The sequence below is a fragment of the Leptonotus elevatus genome, chromosome 2 (genome assembly GCF_054856555.1).
Source record: "Leptonotus elevatus isolate MCC_2025b chromosome 2, RoL_Lele_1.0, whole genome shotgun sequence".
NCBI classification, from domain to species: domain Eukaryota; kingdom Metazoa; phylum Chordata; class Actinopteri; order Syngnathiformes; family Syngnathidae; genus Leptonotus; species Leptonotus elevatus.
In genome coordinates this window covers 19,205,672-19,229,084 of record NC_141240.1, presented here as the reverse complement: position 1 = coordinate 19,229,084, position 23,413 = coordinate 19,205,672, and the positions used below count along the sequence as shown (strand labels likewise).

The following is a 23,413-nucleotide window of genomic DNA, read 5'->3' as shown; positions in this document are numbered from 1 at the left end:
CAGTCGTTTGTCTTTGGGATCGACCAGCTCCCAAGAAATGATTACATGACAACATTTGTACTTGGCTACTTTGGATGTACTCCGCCATCATCCCTTAAAAGGGGAAGTCAACCCCAAAAAACTTTATTGACAATAATATGTTCTATGCAGCCACACTAGTCTAAATATAGTATTCTGGTTATTATTGCGTTAAGAAGCAAAGTCCAGTCATTTTTATCAATACCAGAAGTCGGCCATTTTACCACTTAATGTCAAGTAAAAATGACATCACAATTGCGCAAGTCTCAGGTAACAACCAATCACAGCTCAGCTTCAGAAAACAGGTGAGCTGTGATTGGTCGTTGCCTGAGCCCTGAGCAACTGTGATGTCATCTACAGTCAACAGCAGATGGCAAAATGGCCGCCCACTGAGATGGATTAAAAAAAAACGGCTGGATTTTGCTTCATAACTCATATTCCACAAATGTAATATTAATCAGAATGTCGTGTTTAGACTAGTGAGGTCACATGCAATATATTATAGTCAAGAAATGTTTAAGGTTGACTTCCCCCTTAAATAACCCAAACGAAAAGATAAATGCAACACCCCACACGGTGTACTGTAACTGCATCCTAAGGCACACCTGTACAATAATCATGCAGTCTAATCAGCATCTGGATATGTCCCACCTATAAAGGATGGATTGTCTCGGCGAAGGAGAAGTGCTCACTGACGTAGATTGACCGATTCAAGAACAATATATGAGACAAATAAGCCTTTTGTAAGCTCACAATATTTTTTCTTATAAAAAAAAAAAACTTGTATAAATGAAGTAATTAACTAATAAATCAAATGGAGTTTTAGCCCTTAGTTGTCCCTAAATCTTTATTCCCCATCTTATTCTCGATGGTTGTCGGACTTTGGTGCAGAAGAATGTGCGAATTCATACCTCAATACTATCAAACATGTTTGACTACATATTAACTAACTTTATTAACTTAACTCTAACTTAACTACTGTTGAAAAGAGATCATAATCCTGAAAATTCCTTTGTTTGATAAAGTAACAATCTAGCATGTGATATATAGACACATTCCACCATCTTGGCGAAAGTCTCCATACAAGAAGAATTTTCATCTTCACACACTCTTACTTTTATCAGTTTTTAATTTTCACTACTGTCTTTACCTCCTTTTTCTTGTTGTTGCCCTCCACGTGGCGCAAGTTGCTTTTCACTTTCAAAAACTCCACCGATGAGGCCTCCTGAGGGGCTTTCGGCGCTGGATAGCCCGGGGGCGGCGGAGGCGTCGGAGGAGAATGTGGGGGAGGCGGGGGTGGATAAGTGGGTGGTGGCGGTAGCTTTGAACCCGAGTCGTGACTTGCCTTGGGCCTGTCTGGGTCGATGTCTGGGTTTAGCATGTCCATGTATGCTTGCATGTCAGAGATGGCCGTCTCTGATGCACCTGAAACAAAGAAACAATTCATTCATTAGTTTATTGCCATGTGCACTGTGGCACCATTTTAAAATTGGCAAACTCAAGGTTTCATCCCATGAACCAGAACAGTGAATTCTTAAACTCTCCTAAAATACTCGCCATGGTTTACTTGAAGCCTCAGTTTACTTTTTGGCCACTAGAGAGCAGCACCAGTATTGCACCTGTCAATTAAAACTAAGGCAAACTAGTTCAAGATTTTACTTCCATTTAAATAAAAGGTACCGGAACATAAACAAGAGTCCCTTATTGAGAACAGATCAATATTGTATGACATTACTGAATGGTGCATACCTTTGGATGAAGTCACATTCACTTTAGGCAACCTTTGAAAGCACTTGGAGATGAAATGTAAGAAGATTATAATTTGTATTAGTATAGGAGTTGACCTGCGTGTGCGACTGTGTTCAGCTGTGGACCTCGGGACAATGTTACACTGCTCCTCTTCTCCCCGGTGCCGGACTGGCTGGAGTTGGCCGAGCCGTAGTTCGACAAGGAGCTGGCTGGCGAACTAATGTCAAAGTGGGCCGCTTGGCTGGTAGGGGTCATGGTGGTGTTTGGGGACGAGAGGCCCGAATCCTGCTGCTTGTTTTCAGGTTCCTTGTACTCAAGGTCAAGCGAGGGGTCCCGAGACAAGACACGGTGCTCCACACTCTGTTAAAGAACACAAACATTCTTTTTCTGTATTGACAGTCGACACATTTTTCAATAAGGGATATACTCATCTTAAAAAGGCATATTTTAATGAAACATTTTAAATTACAAGTGAAAGTCTACCCTTGAATCACATCTATATTGTTTTATTTCAAATCCAAATGCTTTGAATTGTACTATGGCATTCACAAGTCTTTCTTTCTTTTTTCTTTTTTTTCTATACTACAATCACAGTGTCAATTTAATTACGCCACACTAATGAAACATCTCACAGCTGATCAGATATGCTCTGGGGCCCTCTGCTTTTCCCATGTCCAACCCCCCCCCACCCCCACACACTCTTGGCTCTCTCTCTCCCTAACGACAGCGATTACAAGAGGGTGAATATGTTTCCTACACACCTTGAGAGCAGAAGAGTTATTATTCGACAGGCCTCTTGGGAGTTTTATTGTCCAAGTGTTAATACAGTATTTGCGCTAAGCTGACACGTGTTTTGTAATGCTACATTTTGGCCCTGATGGACATATTGTATCAGACTTGGACTATTTGTGACGATTTGTAGCATAGGTTGTGGCATATATAGGACAATTCCTAATGTACTTCCAAATTTAAAGGAATGGAATTTTGCATTTGTGCCGTCGCTAGAACAAATGAGATTGTAGAAAATGTCCTAATTGAATGTACCCTTGTTACAACCTGTACGAGCAGAGCTCCCATTGGCCCAATTAGTGCTGACAATGCACATACACAAAGAAGTGTTTTATTTTTAATAATCAAATTGACTCTGGCGTATGGCATGCCAGGTCCTAAAGGCAGTTATAGAATATTGCATAGTGATCATAAAATTCTCACTGTATGATGCTGAAGTTGAAAGACAGTTTTAAACTTTTTTTTGTATGCAGTTGTGTTTGACTATTGCTGCGTACAGCATATATAAATGTATTAAATTGTAGACGCACCCTACTGTATCTTTTGGATGGAAGTGAGGATGCAGGCTAAAGGCCACGGGCTTCAGATAATACCGTTTATGCACATCAACTCTTTGACTGCCATAAACGTTAAATAACGTTTAGTAAAAACCTACGGAGGGGCGCCAAAGACGTTAAAAGACGTTCACTACGTTTTTTTTGTTTTTTTTTGGAAACGGGTGGAGGAAAGCCTTGGGCAGCTGTGCTGAAAGTATCAAGCAGATCTAGTTAGTATAATGACTCGTTTTGGCCCCTAGATGGCAGCGATGACTCTCTTTGGACAAGATTGGGTGGGCGTCAGTAGAAGACGTGAGGCGGAGCTAGAGTGTTGAGGGGACAATGGCTGATGAAGCAAAAATGGCGACCGGTTGCAAGCAGCTCACGCTTGAGCATTTTTTTCAAAGACGAAAAGCATCGATCAATACTAAAAAGCGCATTGATGTCGACGATGATGATGATATGATGATAGTGACTCCGAGCTTGACGCCGAAGTTGGAAGCGTTGACGCGACCGTTATGATCACGTAGTAAGCCTCACCGGCTAGCGATGCTAACGACGGAAAACGCGGAGCTGCACAAGCGGACATTCGATCGGACAATGAAGAGTACCCCGAGTCCAATGCATATTCATCGGAGGAGCGGGTACAGTCTGATCACGGAGAAGACACTGGTTCTGGACTACGATGCCACCATGAATGGAGTGGATAAGATGGATCAGAACATCTACCACCCGGTATAGGAACTGAAAGACATGAGGAAGCCAGACATAACACCACCGTAACGTAACCGTAGCATGATCCTGATAGTAGACTTGATGGCAACACACACTGCAATATATACTTGCTATTCCCCGGAAAAAACGGCCGGCAAGAAAGTGTAGCGTCTGCACGCGAAGAGGCAATCGCAGTGAAACTAATCTGTTGTGCAAATCCTGTTGCGTCTCCTTGGACGCAGGGGAGTGTTACAAAAAGAAAAACTGTAGTTGAAACATCCACATAATTGTAAATAGTACCACAGTTGCACACATTTGTAAATAGTTTGCCAAATTGTTGTCAAATTGTTACACTGTTGAATGTAAATAAACGTATTTTACTATCAAAAAACACTTTTTCATTCTTGGTGGTAGTGTTTTATAGAAGTAAAGCACTATTTAGGTGTTTGTGGCATCATTCATGGACAAAAAGAAGTGTAAAATTCACTAGAGTGCATGAAATAATATCGTTTCAATCAAAGCTTGATTTCTCCGTATTTGGGTCCAAAACAAGCGCATTTGGTGAAACTAACCATTTTCTATTGTTGATTACTAAAGAACGGAATAATATAAAAACAAACTTTTTTTTCTGATGAAAGATGAAAGGTCAATCTTTCATTTGGTAGTATGTGTGTTTCCATAGTCCAAACAGAGAATTTTCTGTGGACCTTGAAAGATCAGTCAAAATGCTTAAATTGGCTGGCACTCACAGCATCCCTTTTCTGAAAACGTCTGGCAGTCAAAGAGTTAATAATACAATATATTAATTATATTATACATAATATCAGATTTATAAACATAACATGCCATTCAAAATAGCAATAGAGTAAATCACACATCTCTTAGTTGGCATGTCCTTTCCTAGCTCAGAGGTTTCTATGCTTACCCCCGAAGTCTCAGAAAGAGAAGTCTCGGTTTCACGTCATTGCTCACCATGTTCTCGACAGTGCGCAAATACTTGGCACACTGGAAGTGTCCGTTGTATTCAGCCAGGTCAGCCCCCGAGAAGCCATCCTGGTCCCTGATGCCCAGATCCACCCCATTGACCACCAGAATCTGACAGCACTGAGGAGGGGCATGAGTTCAGTACAGTTAGAGCTTTTAGTAAACAAGGCGCCACAACTTAGAACTACTTTTAGCTGGTCTAAATTGTAGTCTACTTTCTGTCTTTGAATTGTCAGGTGCACCGGGGAGTTTTTAGCTCAATGTCATCATACAATACTTGTGAAGAAAGGAACAAGGCCTTCATTTCGGCACCATCTAATTGCATGAGGAAAAGTAACCGAATTAGTCACCTCAAGTTCACCATTCTCTGCCGCGTCATGAAGTGGGGTCCCACCCCAGTTGTCGGTGACTATCTCGCCACCGTGCAGCAGCAACCAGCTGAGAACTTTTGCGTGACCGCGGCTGGCTGCAAAGTGCATGGCTGTGGCCCCGTCGCCATCCTTGTCCATCAGACTGATCTCTGTGAAACTCATCTGTAGAAACACTCGCGGTCTTGTTTTAAAATATCAACGATTTCAGATTAAAGTTGTTTAAAGAAGAGACATGAAACTGCTGACTAGATTTTCTCGTAGTGACATTGTGTCGATCAATACGCAGCATGGATACATTACTTTGATTTGTTTACAAGATCATTCCATCCGGACATACCAGCCAGACGATGACGGTGTTGTGGCCCATTTGGGAAGCAGCGTGCAGGGGTGTCATCCCATCATTGGCTCGGATGAGTGGATCAGCTCCACAGTCCTTGACCAGGTACTGGATGACCTCCAAATGGCCCTCCTGGCAAGCCAGGTAGAGCGGCGTGGCACCATTCTTAGTTTGGGAGTTGATAAAGCTATAGTGGGAGGAGAGAAGAAGTTAAGTTTTGCAGGTCAGATTTTAAATATAGTAGATGCCAAATATGTTGCAGCCTGTCATCCTTTGCACAAAGGAAATGTTAATACAGACTTAACGGTTTAATTAAGCCATTTAACCTGTTTGACCACACACTTTAATCAGCAGTTCTGTGGGAAGCTTGTCTTTTCTGATACAGTAGTGCCAACAACAGACATGTACTATTATAGACCGCAAACCTCCAAGAAGATCAAACATAACAGAAGTAAATATAATACAGTATTGGGCATCACTGTATTTGTTTTGCCAAATGAAGAGCAAATAGGAGAGTCCATTACGATTATAGTAGATTGGCCCGTTCCACTGATACCATAGTGACTCAAACAGTAAAAATAAATTCCTGCATTGGCACCTTTTTCCAAATCCCTACCAAAATGTTGCTATAAATAATGGACTAATGTTGTCATTGTTACAAACAAACTGATTTGAGAGCTTGTCTCCCTACCAATGTGTATACGATGCCCAGTGTGCAGATGCCATTTCAACTCCAGACAAACAGCTGCTTGTTATACAGTACCTTATGTCAGCAATAGTCTTAAGGCCTACCAAGCATCGGTGAAGAGTTTGGTATTCAAATGGCAATGCAAAACTTTGAGACAGAGCCTCTGAAAACAAACAGTGGGAAACCTGTGTGACTGCTTAAAAAACCCCAAGATGCTTACTTGGGTCATTGTTTGTACACAATCGCAGTTGAACTGATGCCAGATTTGTATTTTCAACCTGTTGCCTCCATCTGCACTCACCAATAGAGCCAGTGCTTCTTGCATCAGGAGAAGGCTTTGTCTATAGCCACAACTATATAGGAAAAATCCCATACCAATGTGTCTATCCTTGTCCCACACAGGGAGGTCAGGGAGTAACCAGGCACTTCCCCACCAAATCCTATAAAGTTGGTCTTTATCTGGACACTGACAAATGAGCAATGCGTCTCCTAAGAGGATTACCACTCCAATGGCTTTGCCAGACTGGCTTTATTCTTAATGAAGGGTTACCACCGTTGAAGGTGGCCCGAGTATGTGAGCCACAGGCAAGGTGAAAAAAAGTGAAAGGCGGTGCTCCAATCTTGTCGAGACAAACCTGACCTAGCCAAGCTTTCATTTGATAGGATGTAGCTCAAGGCCAATGCACCACGGACTAAAGACCATACATTTAAGCTACATGTGGATAAGCGTATGTACTATCTAAATGCAACACACAAGGCTGCTTATGATTATTTGTGTTATTTGTGTGCTAGGTCAGAACCTAGCATGCTGGTTTAGTCTTTGAGGTAAATGTTAACCTACCGATGCCTGTTTGCTATACCAAGGGTCTCAAACCTGCAAATCTGGAGCTACGTGTGACTCTTTAGTCCCTCTCCTGTGGTTTCCTTTGGATCTCGTAGAAATTTTTTCTAAATTATTATTATTATTACTATTACATATAATTATTTACATATACATATGCAAAATATTCTTGAAATGCATTGATGGTTTGGATAAAAAAAAAAGAAGAATTAATTATTCATCAAATGTCAGAGTCCAAGTTTGTAAGTTGTCACAAAAAGAGATGAAAGGTCAGTCTGAAAACAGTCTAAAATGTCCAAAGTGACCATAAAATGCCTAAAAAGAAGGAGGAAAAGCAGAATTACCATAAAATGTCCACGAAATTGCCAACAATGCTAGAGAATTTAATAAAAAAAAAGAAGCTGAAAAGAAAATGTTCAAAAATTACCTATGTCAAAAACAAAACAAATCCCCCAAATTACCATAAAATGTACACAAAACTGCCCAAAGTCAGAAAATTTATTCTAAAAAAGGCAGAATTTCTTTCTTCTAAATAAGACCATAAAATGTCCAAAAACAAAAGAAGAAATCCCCCAAATTTCCAAAAATGTCAGAAAATTTATATAAAAAAGGCAGAGAAAAATGTCAAAAATAGCCATAAAAAGGAACAAGAGAGATGTAAAATTGCCATATGTCCATAAAATTGCCAAAAATGTCAGAAATTTGACAGAAAGGCAGAAAAGTCTCAAAAGATATGAAAATGAAGTCTGAATAAATTACAAAAACACAAAATCCAAAAATGGAAGTACATGATATGCATATTTTTCTGTTATGGTGCAGGTCTAATGAGCTCTTGGGCCCCCACTGCACACTAACACACTGTTTTGTTCATCACAATGTTCCAGTGTTTTGTGGCTCTAGACAGATTTTTGGACATTTATTTGGCCAAAAATGGCTCTTTTCACAGTAAAGGTTGCTGACCCGTGTGCTACATCAAGGGAAAACCTCAACTCACACCACAGAATTGAGCTTGCAACACTAAAGAAGTGCTTTTTGAAGTGGATATGTTTCAAGTGAGGTGGTACTGAGTAATTTATCTCAAAGTAATTGGCTAACTAACCAAGTGATAGGCTCTTTACTGACTGACTGGCTTTACCTGCCTAAATAATGCAGCATGTCGTGGTAACATTACCGTATAGCCATGATGGAAATTATACAATTTCAGAGGCTTCCGCTCTCCCTTTGGAGACTTTCTAAATTGTGCCTCAACCCATGATAGATAGATTGTACTACCCATCGCTTTTGTGCTCAACGGCTATCAGTCGACTCACAGCCTGTGAGCCTGCTGGCTTTAATTCACAAGGGTTGAAAGGTGAACAAGCCATCAATTGAATGGGGTGTCACATCTGTTCCACTCGAGGGCTACAAAAAGACTGAGTGATTGATTTTAAGTAGACTATGCAATCATTTGAGTGTTCTACATAGATATGAGTATGTACTAGCATCTGCTCCAAAAGATACATGGCTAGAGGTACAAAACATCGGCATGAATCTCACTATGGAGCTCTTCACTTTAAAGGGCCCTATTTTCGTAGACAGCCGCAAAAACGGGTGCATCTTCACCCTTTTCAACCTGAGCCCATCCATGAAAACGAAAATACCAAAAGAATGAAAACTCCACTCATGCGCAGAAATAGACTGCGCTTTGCACTAGACTAGCGCTGGGCAGGAAAATAGGGCCAACGACACACTACAAACACAGAACAAGTGAGTAGCAGCAACATGTGTGTAGGGTGCCTCCTTATAATGACAGAATTCCATCGCATTTGTTTTCATATAGGAGTAGCTGTTACAAAATGCGATAAGGTGTTGAGGAAGCTATAAAAGCAGCACTTAAAAGAAAAGAAAAATGAGTTTTACTAGCAGACTTTAGTTTGGTTGCCCTCACAGTCAACCATTAAAATAGTGAGTAGGCATGAATGTCCATAAGTTACTCATGTGCCTATTTCTTTACGTCCTTATCCTTACTGATGAAAGCTTGAAATGACAAATAGGTCAACTGCAGAAGTCTGTTTCTAAGGATCCTGGGATAAAGCAGTGGTTATAGGCATACATGATGGTAATGTTGGCATCTGTGAAATATGACAATGCAAGCTAATGACCGTTTGACTCTCTTCCAACGAATCTAAACGCCAAATTTGAATACAAAAAAATGAAAGGTAAAAAAAGCTGTTAATATACTAGCTCTGAGCAGCCATTTGTTTTTCTGCCATTACAATGCCAGGTACTAAGCCGATGATGCAACACAATGGTCATGTTATCCTTGCAATTTCTCAACTAGAATAAACCTAAGCCATCCATTTGCCTCTTAAAACTCATGGATCCAAATTTAGTGCTTGTAACAATAAATCCTGAAACAAGAATGCTTATCTTGCCGCTGCAAAGTTCAATAGCAAACAAAGCGATTGGCCAGTGGAGCTTTGGCTATTCAAACGTATTTGTTTTCCTCATTAGCTTATCGCAGGTTGGCGCTACTGTGTGTCGCTGTGGAGATGGTGACAAACAGCAAGGAGGGGTGGGGGAGAAGAGTGAATGGGTCCCCGGCTATCAGGGAACTATCTGTCCTTGGGGCTCATTAAATTTGCAGTAGCTATGCACCTACCTGGCTGGGACATTAGAAAGCATTGTGGCGGCTGCATTTTTAGCATGAAAAACAGACAATGCAGAAGACGTACAAAGCGGAATCAGTTCTAGAAACTGTACTGTAATCATCACTGTTATGCAATTTTGGACATATTTTGGCAATTTTATGGACACATGGTTATTTTCTGCTTCTCTTGTTCATTTTTAGACATTTTATGGCTATTTTTTTACATTTGTCCGCCTTTTTTTAAAATGTAAATTTTCAGATTTTTTTGTGTGCGTGGATATTTTATGTTAATTTTTGGGAATTCTTATTTTGTTTTGGGACTTTTTATGGTTACATTTTGAACATTTTCTTTTCTGTCTTTTTTTTAATTCTGACTTTTTGGCAATTTTGTGTACATTTTATGGTAATTAGGGGGGTTTCTTCTTTTGTTTTTGATATATAGCTAGTTTTTTAACATTTCTTTTCTGCCTTTTTTTCATTCAATTCTCTGACATTTTTTGGCAATTTTGTGGACATTTGATGGTTATTTTCTGCTTTTCCTCTTTCTTTATGGACCCTTTTTGGACATTTTAGGTAAAAAAGAAATTCGGGGAGTAATTTTTTTAACTTTTTTATCTACCGTTCATCTCTCTTTTTTTGATAACTTAAAAATTTGGACTTTGACATTTTTGGAATAATTAAGGATTCTTTTTTTCCTCTTCATCTAAACCATTCATTCATTTCAAGAATATTTTTATATATGTAAATATATGTTTGGAAGAAAAAAAATAATTTCTCCAATTTGTCTTCGAGATCCAAAGAGAGCCACAGGAGAAGGACTAAAGAGCCACAAGTGGGCTCCAGAGCTGCAGGTTGCAGACCCTTGGTTTAGCTCATAGGTGTCAAACTCTGGTTCTCGAGGGCCGTAGTCCTGCAGGTTTTGGAAGTTTCCCTCTTCCAACACAAGCTGATTCCAATCAGCAGGATCGTTATCAGGCGTATGCAGAGCTTGCTGATGAGCTGATCATATATCAGCTGTGTTGGAGAAGGGAAACATCCAAAACCTGCAGGACTATGGCCCTCGAGGACCGGAGTTTGACACCTTTGGTTTAGCTTCATACTCCAAGACAGAACCCCTAAAGTTCCCAGATAATTGCTAATGTTGCAATAGTCCACTCTGTACTATTTGTTCCGTCTTTTCATCAACAGAGCAAATAGAGGGGCTTTGTTTTTTCTCCCCAAATCTCCACTCGCTTGCCAAAACCAGATGGCTCTCATGTTTTATAGTAAGCTGACTGAAAGGGGCGTGTCCGCGTCGCGACTCGAATCCTGCTGAACCGCAAATGACCCGGCCGCTAACTGGGATAAATTGGCTGTGAGATTTGTGCTGTTTGGGTGTTTGGGACTCTCTGTGTGCTGAGTTTGTTTGTTAGAATGGACAACTCAGCCTCCCTAATGTGTTAGCAGTGTCCATGGCAATCATTCAGTCCAGTCTTATCTCTGGAAACCATGATCGGGTCTGACTCTCCACTGATTAAGGACAGTAGTCATCAAGTGGCGACTGCACAACAAAGACACATCCGCCTTCTGATATTAATGATACACATACATACAATGTTGTACTGTATTGGTTGATGTAGAAGTTAAACTTCAACTCCATTAAACAGTTTAAGGATGAAGTAGAATAAAGAGTGTGTGGCCAAGCCCTTTCACCAATCATCTCATTTCGACTCTTAACACTTATCCAGATAGCATATGATAATTCCGAATAACTTGCATAAGAATCACATGGAAGTTGCAAATTTTTTACAGACATAAACCTCTCAGAAGGTGTTTTACTCTCCACTGGATTTAGGTATTTAGATTGCAAAACTGGAATCCAAAAAGCAAAGTTCAGCTTGCGCCCGACCAGTGCCAGACTATAAAGTACATTCGCCAGCGTCAGACCCAAAGCTTATTCACTCTGGGGTTTTTGCAACAGCCCTGACTTGTTTACTAAGTACAGCGGAGTCGACTGAGAACAAAACATACAGTTTGTTTAGCTTTTATTCCTTGACCACCCATGCATTACAGTATAACTTTTACTCCTTTAAAGATATGGGGTCACTTTTGCCTCTAAGAGTCAACATGCTGAACAATAAATCATCATCAAATAAAATGTCACAAAAAAAGTATGAACACCAAACTAATGATCTTGTCTATATTTCGTCAGAAATGTGCTTATCCAGTGTGATAACTGGACCAGTTTGCCTGAACACAAAAGGTGATCTACTCACAGGAAGCCATGACTCATTCTGGTGTATGAATAGTGACAGGTGGATACACACGGCCATCTAATTTCATGGTTCTGCCTGTCACTATATGTCGTTGGCATAAATCAGGGGTAGGGAACCCTGGACCTCGAGATCCACTGTCTTGTCTGTTTTCTGTCTCCCACCTCCGACACAGCTGACCCAAATAATCAGCAAGCTCTGTAGATAACGATCACTTTTTCCACGAGCACTTGCGCTTGACCTCAACTGTCTTGCAACAGCAAATATCAATTGAAAATCTCAGGATTAACTATTGGCATGTGTTTTGCTTCTTGAGGGATCGACCTCAACAAAGGCTGCAAGTTGAAGAAGCTAAAATGTGTGTAAAACATGGGAAGTTTCATGAATTAGTAGACTCATTCAATAAGACTCCGGCGTCACCATACGCATATTTACTTCAAAGTTAACACAATGTTTTATTCTTTTTTGTTTATTTTTTTGCATTTTATGATGATATCTCATTACACTTATTGAAGATGGGACTTAGCCTTTGCTGTTTTTATTTTATTTTAGTATTAAAAGTACAGTAAAGTAGTTGAAATGTAAAGGGGCTTTCACTGCACTTGTTTTTTGTGGCGTTCGCCACATATACGCACAGGAAGGACGGTGGCCCAGGTCAAGATTGTCTTCACTGGTTGCTAAGCAACGGAACAGAAAGAAGTCCGGTGCCTTTTCCTGCTTGTTTTGACGTGAAGTAGGCTGCAGCTTGGGAATATGGATTCGTCGCTGAGACAAGGAAAATATCTGCTTTGGGTTTTACTGAGGAAGGTTAGGAGACGACAAGATAATTCAGAAATCAGATTGTCAAGGTACAGCAGGATCTCGGGGAGTTCAGGCTGATCTGAGAGCAACAGCTTCAGTATTTTGAGAACGCTTTGATGGTGGTTCAGGCTTCTTCAAGTTTGTCCATGCTTTTTGAACTGAAGCCTACAACAGGACAGCAAAACGGCGCCTTCCATGCTGCCAGCTAGCGCAACAAAATATACACATTACTCAGACCTGCAACTTCTACAAACCAAGTGTCCAGTTCAAACAATGCGTCAGATAATTCAATCTGTTCACAATAATTAGCATGGCAAGATGGATCATTTTTAGATTTGGCTTTCATGTCATCAAAATAAATTGTGTATAAATGATAGGCTTGAATCCGTATAGGAAGAAAAGATGCATGAGACAGAAGAAGAAACTGTCCAACCAAGTCACAATGACAGCCCCTGTTTGGAAAAAGACTGGCAAGAGGACTTATAACCCCCCTGCAGGGATAAACCCATCTTGTTGTTCTTACTTTGGGCTGTGCCCCAGTAACAGTCGGAGCGAGGATAGGTCTCCCTTGGCAGCAGCGTAGTGAACAGGTAGGGCGCCTGTGTCAGTGGCGGCCCCGGGGTCCACCTCCCCACTCTTGAGCAGCCAGTCTGTGACCTCGTGATGACTGAAGCGGGAGGCCAGGTGGAGAATGGTGGCGCCAGAACTGTCTTTGTCCTGGAACCAAAACACAGTGGCAGCGTTAACAAGTCCTTAATATTCCAAGCATCCAAAAGTGTCATTACTGCAATCAGGCCAATTGAATAATGAAAATAGCCACAAATAACCTGGAAGGTTAGAGATATTAATGCTAAAACCTCACCATATGTCATCATTGCCTATAGTCAATCTCAGACTACAAATGTTTTGTCCTTTTTTGGGGGGGGACGCTAGACTTTTAATAAAAGATACAACTCAAATGAAACTAAACACTTTGTTTAATCCATCTGATTCATCAAGCAAGTCCCATTAATTATTATCCAACAATAATTTAATATTTAACTCGTATTCTGCTTCGTTGTAAATATTAGGAATGTTCAGTTTATCATTCCAACTAAATCTACATGGAAGTATGCAGCTATTTGGAGGTTTGAAATGCTTTAAAATCGAACTATGAGAGAACTCCTTTTCAAAACTGTAATGACAGCATTTTTCCACGTTTCTAACCCAAATCACTCCAGAGTAAATGTGACTAGAATCGGCACTGTAACAAATATAGAGTTTTCCATTGAAAGTTGGTGATCTCAGTGTACCTTTGCAGATTACAGAGGATCCAGTAGCCACCCACTCACCTGTGGCCGACATCCACCCTGGGTCAGCAGCCACTGTAAGCACGCCAGGTTACCGGTGGCTGCGGCATCGTGCGCCGGACTCGCCCCGTTGTTGGCCAGACAGTGGCCGGGCAGTCCAGCCTCCTCCACCAGGAAGCGCACGCAAGCCAGTTTGCCCGCCCGGGCTGCGTGGTGGACGGGGGAAGCCCCCAGAGCGTCCTTCACGTCTCTGGTGAGCGATTTGGAGGTGAATTGCGCTTTGAGAGTTTGCACGTCCCCCTGTCTTGCGGCCAGCAGCGTCCGCTCCCCCTCGACGACCATGACTGCTGCTGCTGCTGCAAGTGCACGACGACACTTTTCTTCCTTCCGCCGCTACACTTGAGTCGGAGCGCTTCACCGCGAGGATAACCTCGGCGTTTGGAAATCGTTCATCATTTAGCACTCAATTTCTCTCTCGATCCATCCAAGTGTCCAATTAGAAACTGACCTTCTCTCGCGCGAGTTTTCCTGCAGGATGGGGGCGCACCTGTTGCGCACACTACTTATTTGAATGTCATGTACTCCTTCAGTATGCAATTTGTTTTTCAACAACTAAGTCGTATCATGTGCTTCAGAGAGTATTTTTCCTCTTCTGGCAGATGGCGACATGGGACTGAGCGCCTGTTAAATAATCCATCAGGGGGAGGATCGTTGAGCCTGTTATAGGTGGTTGCTTTCTGAAAATCGGCTCACAAGTTAAAGGGCCAGTGCGAACATTCAGGTGTGTGAGGGGTGGGGGGTTAGGACAGGTCATAAAGTTGATTGGGCAACGCTCATCTATACGCCTACAAAGCATGTCAAATTGTTGACTCAACTATCATTTCGTTGAAAAGGAGAGAGTGGGGTTGGCTACATAACCGCTATTCTGTTCATGTAATATTATATGGCTGTGGCAACGATGCCACTCAGTATTGGGCATAGGAGATAGCCACCTAGTGGCTTGTCGCTTCACAGGACAACAAATGTTAAAATAAATGCACTGCAAGAGGTACAACATATTTTTTGTTTCTTAGACATAGGTCCACATGTGCAAAAGAAACAAGTCAAAACTTGTATACTCTATATTTTGCAACTATAATCCAGTGATTCCGCATGGTGACCTGAGAGAACATTAGGTGAGCAGCAGATAATGATCCAATTTCACTTAATTGATCTGAAAATTATTATTTATGGTAAAACATAAGAAGGCAAATACTTTGTCATGCACTGTATAGCTATGCATTGTATTGCTGTATAGATGTTCAGTACATTACAATGATTAATCAATTAAGTGACTACTTGATATAGTGACTTCTACACAAATTATAGTTGATGCTATACAACACTATATCACCCTTTTTTTAAATCTGTGCTTGTACAATTTGGAAAAATTAACTTTCATCATCTTTCATCATCATGGATAAATATAAAACATATACCCTGATAGATGTATTTAGATTAAGTCACAAATTATTGTACGCAAGTTTTTAATTGTTTCTTTTGGACATTTTGGCCAGGGATAAAAAAGGGGCAACTTATAGTAGTGCATTTATTTAACATATGCAGCACATGCTCAGTTTGGCTTCACCTGCGTGCATATAAAATATTTTGACTAATAATGGAAACTGGCCACCTGCTTCAAGCTCATAAAGCCAATGCAATTGTTGCTTCAGCAAACGGTGGTAGGAAATCTTAAAGGATGACTCAACACCAAATCACCTTTTTCTTTTCTTAGCTGATAAACTGTATAAACTGGTGTCTACAAATGTTGTCTACACGTCCTGGTCATTACTTTGACATTTTAGTGCATGTTTGTTTAAAGCTTGAATTTGGGGCAAACCCCGTGTGTTCGGCGCCATCTTCAGGTAACACACTGGGATAAACTCAATTTGGCTGTTTGTCCTCTCATTAACACGAGACAATACATACTACGTCACTTGTTTCGCATGACGTAGTCTCCCCCGCCACCCACCGGCTCAGTCTCGTACACGCCTCATTAAACGGCTTCTTAGCGAGTTGCTGCTGTCAATCACAGCCAGACCACGCCCAACCCTCTACCCATTCGCAACCCAACTGTACTCCAGGCGACACCCCCTTTGAGCGCCAATTTAAAATCTTAGTGAGGGGTGGAGCAAGAGTGTCACTTCCTGTTGAGTAATGCTTTAATAGTCAGGAACATAATTGTTCGCCGCCAAAGCAGAAGTTAACGTCACTTGAGGCCAATGAATTACTTTTTTTTTTCGTTTTAAAACTGCCAGTGCTGGATGTCAAAAATAAATAAATAATAAAATGTTTAGAAATATATAAATTAATATAGGCTATGTATTGTAACTAAACGAAACTGGTTCCTTGGTTAATAATTTAATCTGGACTATAAGTATATTGAAATATAGCTCATTTTATGTAAAGTCTGTGCATTATTTAGTTTTATTTTCGTGTTTTGATAGCACAAAAAATGTGTCGCATCCTTTCACCTCTACCTCCTGTCAAATTATCGTATGCAGGATGGGGTCGGAGTGCACTTTGGGGTGTTGCTAAGGGTGGGGTGGACTGTCAGACTCGTGCCCGACGCGTGCCTCTCCACGCCATCTGTCACGCAGGCCCAACTGTCATTTACACCTTGCACCAGTGGGATTTGTGCGCGCGGGTTTGTTATATTATTCCCACGAGAGCCTTGACTAATTGTACAAGAAAATGGACAATAAGGACTCCCTGGTGGGATTCACATGCAAGCAAACACCATGCATAATGCAAAGCGTTGTCTGTTTAGACACCGGAAATAGTAAACAAATAATAATTCACACTGACATATTTCTTGGTTTACATTGTCAGTGTAAAAATGTATATTTGATACGTAGTATAGAAAATGTCTTAAATCGTACTCGTGTACACAAACCTCCATATTGGTGTGTTTTAACTTTACATTTTAAAACATATAAGGGCAAACTATACTTTTATACTTTTGTGTGTGTTTGAAATGTTTTCTTGTTACTTCATGTGAGTCACAAGGGTGTGTTATATTAATAAATTAATATCACAGTATATTAATATCACAATTAATGATCACCTTCTTGATTATTCATTCTTACTATTCAAAAAATACTATATGTTGGGACATATAGTATTTTTGTCGTCTTTGACTTCCCATCACGCGTATATTTTTGGATTGGACTCATCTTTTCTTTTATTACATGACATTATTCAATATATTGTTTTCTTTAACTTAGCGCACTATATTTATGTCAGTATACCTAAATAAAAAAGAAAAATGCTTTAATATACCCCCCCCCCCCCCCCCCACACACTTCTTGCAGCCAGCATCCAAAGGTTGTATGGGAAGGCCAACGGTTTTCCTCCTAGGCCCGGGGACGCTGGGCTATGCCATGCACGCGTCAGGCTCGCGACAGTTATTCAAATTATACTTAATTATTCGAGGCGAGTATGCTCCGCCACCCCTCCACACCCCAATTTTCTTTTGTGTACTCACATCTGCTGCTGCTTAAACGCGGGAACATTCAAACCAGGCCACAGGCTCAAGTTCACTCTATGGGGCGGCAACAATGTGCTCGAACTACTCTGAACCAGAGACGCCCTATAAAGTCAGCTGAGCGTATAAAATGGACCGTTTGATTTCCACTCACTGTTGTGCCTTATATATCTCACCATTAAAAGTTTTCTGTAGTTCAAATCTCAGTATATGTCAGCCATAAGTGGTAAACTAATATTTTGTGACAGTACTAATCAACTTGTCCATCTGTAGCGTGCAGCTGCTTGGCGCGTGCCACGCTCTCTTCCATTGTTGCCCTTGCGTGTGTCCACCTGGGCGCGTGCACGATGAGCACAGACGCACAAATGACATCCTGTCTGCCGTTTAATTAATGCCATGGGTTATGCAAAGCATTGTGATTGTTTCAGTTCTGTCCATACCAAACAATAGAGTGGATGCGAAGTTATCACTTTATCTGGTCAGAAAGTAGCCTACATTGAGTTTATATTTAAAAAAAGAAAAAAAAGAGACCACACCAGATAATATTTATTAAAAATGGTAGAGGGGTAAAAAAAATATATGAAAGAACACAAAGACACACAAATAAAATGACTTTATTCACTCCTCTCATCCCTTTTCCCTCCCCCTTTAAATGTTTCTCTTTTATTTCTCCATATTTCAACTTGGTTTGAATATAGCCTATAGGCTATACATATTTTTTAATAGCCAAGAGGATATATGAGGATATATAGGCTATTTTGTTATTTGTAATCACAGAAAGACTCACACATTTTAGTGACATTTGCTGCCTCACACAAACTAATAGCTCTTTATCAGGCAGTTGTGTGACAATCTTGAAGGGTCCTCGCCACGCAGGCCAGGCGTGACGTGATACCCCCACCAGCGAGCCGGTCAACCGTGATCTGCAGTGAGAATTGCCACAGTCAGACTTTCTCACACTCACGAGCACTCATTCAACAACCCCCCGCGCCAGTGCACGTCGTCAAGACGCCACACACAGGCGGTGTTTGCAAAAATATATGTGCATGCACAGTTGAGATGCAAGATCATTGATTATCAACTGCAGCTTATGTCATTTAAAAACTATATCAAAATCTTATCGTGCATTTCCTAATAGATTAAGTGTGTGTCAGCAAATGCAAACATCAAGTCACGTGTCTGCTATTAAGCACCAGGCTGCTGAATTGGATTTCTGCACATGAATTCGAGTCGAAATGAATTAAAACGGCATTAGAAAGCTAATATATCAACAAACACAAGACCAATTTAATCGCTATAAATTCAGTCCCATGCATGCAATCACGCACATTGCATAATCAGGCCTATATGTCTATATATCTATGGCTAATCAATATGCAAATATTAAAACAACTTACCACAGCAGCCCGTTTTCGCTGTGGAGCAGCTCCATGCCAGTCGTCACACGTTGAAGGCTGCACTCATATTGAGCGCCCTTTTCCTCAAGGTTCTCGTGGCTCATCCACGCGGGACGCGCCCACGCTGTGGGCGTAAACCCCTCCGAAGGCCACGCCCTTTCAAGGCTCGGCTCAAACGCAGCCCGGGAGACTCTGTGCATTTACACAAATATATCTACTGTAAATATATAATATAATGTAATATCTAGATCAGCATTTTAAAGGGTAACTTTACTCTTTCTGTATACTGGCTCGAGGTCAGATCTCTTAAATAGTTTGAAATTGTATGATTGAGTTTCACTGTGTTTAATTGCATAATATATTATTTTTGAATAAATGTTGTCCGCATTAGATAAACAAATACATTCTGAATAAAAATATCTGCTTCAAAAACAATTATATGCACAGTTTTCCAAACAGTAATTTTGCAGTGGTGAATGTTTGCAGTGTTGAACATGAGAGCAGTTTCTAATATTTTGCTCAGTTGCTATAAATAATGTTACAAACAGCTCTCTGTTGCAGTACGTGGAGATGCAGCACCATTAATAAACATTGTTATATTAGAAATACATTTGCATTGGCATCATTTTTATAGAAACATATTTTCTTGGAGTCCACAAGATTGCGCATGTGCACTTAATGTTTTGGCCATACAATAGCTTACGTTTACATTACCTTACAGTGGATTTGCTGTATTTTTTCTTATTAATAGTGCATTGGAAATGATAATACTTGCCTTCACTCGTTAATGTCCCAGAGGGCAGCTCTTAATGGCCCCCAGATAACTTAGTGGTACAAACCATCTGCTGCCTTTTGTTTCCATGGCTCGTGCTGTCCTCGTGCTCTTCATGCATAGTGCCTCGCAATAGAGGGGGATCCAATAGAGTCACCCCCCACCCAAAAACACAAAAAAAAACCCCATCTCAAATTACAACATTTGCACCGAAATGTAAACGAAAAGCAACCACATTTCTGTCTTAAAGTTGAAGACATAAAGACTGCGTTGTATACTTGCGTGGACTTGTTTGTAACGCCACCACCAGATGTTTAGTTGCGTCACGCAGCTTGGCTTTTGGCTTGGCGAGCCATCTTTTGAGAGATTCAAAATCCTGTCTGGACCCTCCCTCGATCCTACTAATGCCCAACTATACCGTGAATGTCTTTCTGTGACCACCACGCAACCCACGCCACCCGTGATGCTCCTCAATGTGTCATCCCAACCCGCTTTTGACAGTCACGCAATTCGTTTCATTATATCTTCCAAACATCATTTTGTTCTTTTGTCTCTTAAATATTTTCTTGACTTGTTTGAATTAAATTTGCGCAGCATTTTTAATCATAATCAAATCAAAGCCATTTAGAGCACAATGACCTCCATCAAGGCTTAACTTTCATCACGAGATAGAAGCTAATATCTTATTAAGAATTACAGTATTAGAGCCATTGCTAGCCCACTCCACGTAAACACTTGAAATTACATCATGATGTTAAATGGAAGTGATGAGTTTTGAATAAAACCTGGTTTGACCGTTAGTTTTTATGTTGTGCCTTTTTGGCTTACTTGCAAAATAGCAATAAAAACGAATTCATGTGTGTATTAGCAACTACGTTAAAAATGCATTAAAAAAAAACATAAAACAATGCCCCCTGAAAAGAGAGTAAAAAGAACGGACCAATTATAAAAATAAAAAAATCTAATTATAATAACACTTAAGACCAGTATTTGACATAGGCTGATTTCTGATCGAAATTGTTTCCTGTCGTTTGATGTTCGATTGTACTTCGTGTATGCTGACGTAAAAAGTTGCGCAGCAGATGTTGAGTGCAAATGGCGTTCTTTTAGGCTTGGGAAGCTCCTTGGTACAATTTGATAGGTTCGCATGTGGTGTCGCATCACCACAAGGAAAAACGAGCAAACAAATTACAGCGTTTAAAAACAACGCATGCACACAAGAAATACAAATCTGCCTTTACGAAAATAATAAGGCTAAATTCAGATTAGCGCTGTCTATGAATTCTTAATTTAACGTTATTGTGGGGTAGTTTGTATCAAATGAGGCATATTATTGTCTTTCATTAATTTTTTTCTCAGGCCACAATCATTTTGGGGGGTAGGCTACTTTGTTGGAATCTGTTCATGACACCGAGTTAATAAGTCGTGTTTGTTATTTCTTGTAGTTCTTCAGGACTAATAAGAGTATAATATGTCTATGTAACAATATGATCCAGGATGCAGTGTAGTAGTAGTAGTAGAGAGAGAGAGATGAGAGATGTTTTTGTTCCGTGGGTTGACTTGAGAATGCAACGTGCTTCACAGACAATGAAACAAATAACCTTAATAAAAGCAATAACAAGAACAAACGACCAGCTCAAATTAATGTAATCAAAAATGCAATTGTGGCTTCGTGTGTGTTTTGTACCTGATGCAATAACAGATGCACAAAATTCATTTTGTAAACTGATTTACATTTCCTTGCATTTGACGTCTGTGTCACTTTCAAAAGAGCTATAGTCCAAGTTACTTTAAATTGCTTTCACGGCAAATTCACAAGTGCCATTTTGTCAAAAAGAACAAAGATAATTTCATGCTGAAGAAAGTTTGAAAAAGAGCATGCAGAATAAAAATTAAACAGTTGATGGTTAAAAATAGAAGTGGGGTGGAGCTTGAAAGCCAGCCTCTCAGACCAATCTGGATTCTTGTATTTCTTTGTTTTTTATATCCAGATCACTTGGATTGCATCTGAACATTACATGGAAAAATAGAACCAAAACTAGCATGCAATATCAGTTTGATCCAGGATAACAATTCCAACAATTATAAAATTGATCATTCAGATCCTGATTGACTTTTTGTGTTGTTGTTGTTGTTTTCAACTAAAGGTGCCCTCAGCATCCAGTTTGTGGCTGAAAAGAACTTTAAGATGGCCGTAACGACAGAGTTGCTGAATATTCTGGAAGAAAAGGCTTGGAAAGCGAATTAAACTCCTGGAATTACTTCAAACAAGGGAACTTGTAGTTTGTGGTTTGGATTTGAAATACTGTATATCTTTTGTGACACCAGTTCTGGAATATTTCTGGCACACCTTTTAAGAAAAAACTTTACAGTGACATCTGTAAACTGTATGCGCTGACATTACTACCACTTATACCCTCTCACAGCTAAATAAAGTCCAACTAGATATTATTTGTTGTAATTTTGTGGCCAATAAACTAGTCAACTATTTTGTGTAGTTAGTTGTGGGTAATTTCCTTGTCTGGGATGAAATCAATCAGAATAATTAAATGAAGTGAGATGTTTAAGAAATACAGTGGTACCTCAGAGTTTGAACATAATTTGTTCCTACAAAGTGTTCAAAGTCCGAATTGTTCAACTTCTGAAAATTTTTTCCCCATAGGAAATAATTTAAATGCAATTAATTCGTTCCGAAGCTCCAAAAACAGAAAATTCCTATTTTAATTTCTATGTATGTTTAAATTTTATTTTATTTTTTTAACATTTATACCCTGTACAGTATTTAAACAATAAAAATACCTTACCTGTGGTGGTGTGATGGCGTCAGTGGATAAATAAATGCTATGTTAATGCTAGCTTTAGTTCAGTGCTGAGTTTGTGTATTTTACATTGGGCATATTGTTAGACTACTAAGCGGTCCTTGCGTTTAACGTCAGGCATGTTGTTGAACAGATTTTTTGGTTGAAGTCCGAATTGTACGAGTTCCGAGACGTTCAAACTCCGAGGTTCCACTGTAATGTCTATTTTCCTGTAACCAGGCAACACAGGTCCAATAATGAGATGAACATTTTGACTGGCGAGGTCAACTACGACTTAGATACCCGCACACATAAACAGACAACTATTCATGCTTAAATTCATACTAGTCAGGTTTCCATACAAATGTTTTGAAATTTTGATGCGAATTTTGATGCGAATTTTGTGAAAATGCGCCAAACGGACATGCGACTTATGCCCGTTTCCATCTGCTCTTTTTTTGCAAATATGCGCCGCAAGATGTCGTTGTAGTGATGGAATTTTGGGACAATGGGGAGTTCCAGGTGGGAATGTTGGTTTTGACGGACTGAACGGAAGTAGTCTGTTTTGTTGGCTTCCCTCCCGCATGTTAAATTAAATTAATTATAAAAAGAACCGTGTTTCTTCGTCTCCCCAAACATATCTTACTTTATCATCCGCCATTTATTGTGGCTACAAACGTGCGTGTGACGTATATCCGGTCTTGTAGTCGCCAAAATGCGCATTTTCCTTTTTTCGATACGCTTGAAAAACCACCCCCTCCAAGCGTAAAATTTTTTTTTTTGCGAATTTTGGGCCTTTTTTAAAATTTCTGGTGTTTCCATTCAGTTTCTTTTTCGCAATTCTTGAAAATTCTAATACAAATAGGTGGATGGAAACCCCCCTGTTCACAGAGTGGTCTCTGAACTGAGGTAAGGCAAGTGA

General features: G+C 40.1%; 1 protein-coding gene and 1 long non-coding RNA gene across 5 annotated transcripts in view; both read right to left on the bottom strand.

The window, feature by feature from the left end:
• The window catches only part of espn (espin), a 38,263-nt gene extending 23,600 nt beyond the window's left edge, over positions 1–14,663 (bottom strand). For all 4 annotated transcript variants that reach the window (XM_086069111.1, XM_086069110.1, XM_086069112.1 and 1 more), the window contains exons 1-7: positions 14,041–14,663; positions 13,233–13,426; positions 5,499–5,685; positions 5,141–5,323; positions 4,779–4,910; positions 1,863–2,127; positions 1,169–1,443 (exon numbers count right to left, since the gene is read on the bottom strand). In XM_086069111.1, the coding sequence (XP_085925237.1) occupies positions 1,169–1,443; positions 1,863–2,127; positions 4,779–4,910; positions 5,141–5,323; positions 5,499–5,685; positions 13,233–13,426; positions 14,041–14,340 (1,536 nt within the window). In that variant the 5' untranslated portion in view covers positions 14,341–14,663. The remainder of the gene's footprint in view (positions 1–1,168; positions 1,444–1,862; positions 2,128–4,778; positions 4,911–5,140; positions 5,324–5,498; positions 5,686–13,232; positions 13,427–14,040) is intronic.
• Positions 14,664–18,121: 3,458 nt separating this feature from the next.
• LOC147178692 (uncharacterized) lies at positions 18,122–18,993 on the bottom strand. The gene is made up of 2 exons (XR_015094015.1): positions 18,922–18,993; positions 18,122–18,447 (listed from the first exon to the last, which is right to left on the bottom strand). It is a non-coding gene; the product is annotated as an uncharacterized LOC147178692 (long non-coding RNA).
• Positions 18,994–23,413: the final 4,420 nt, after the last annotated feature.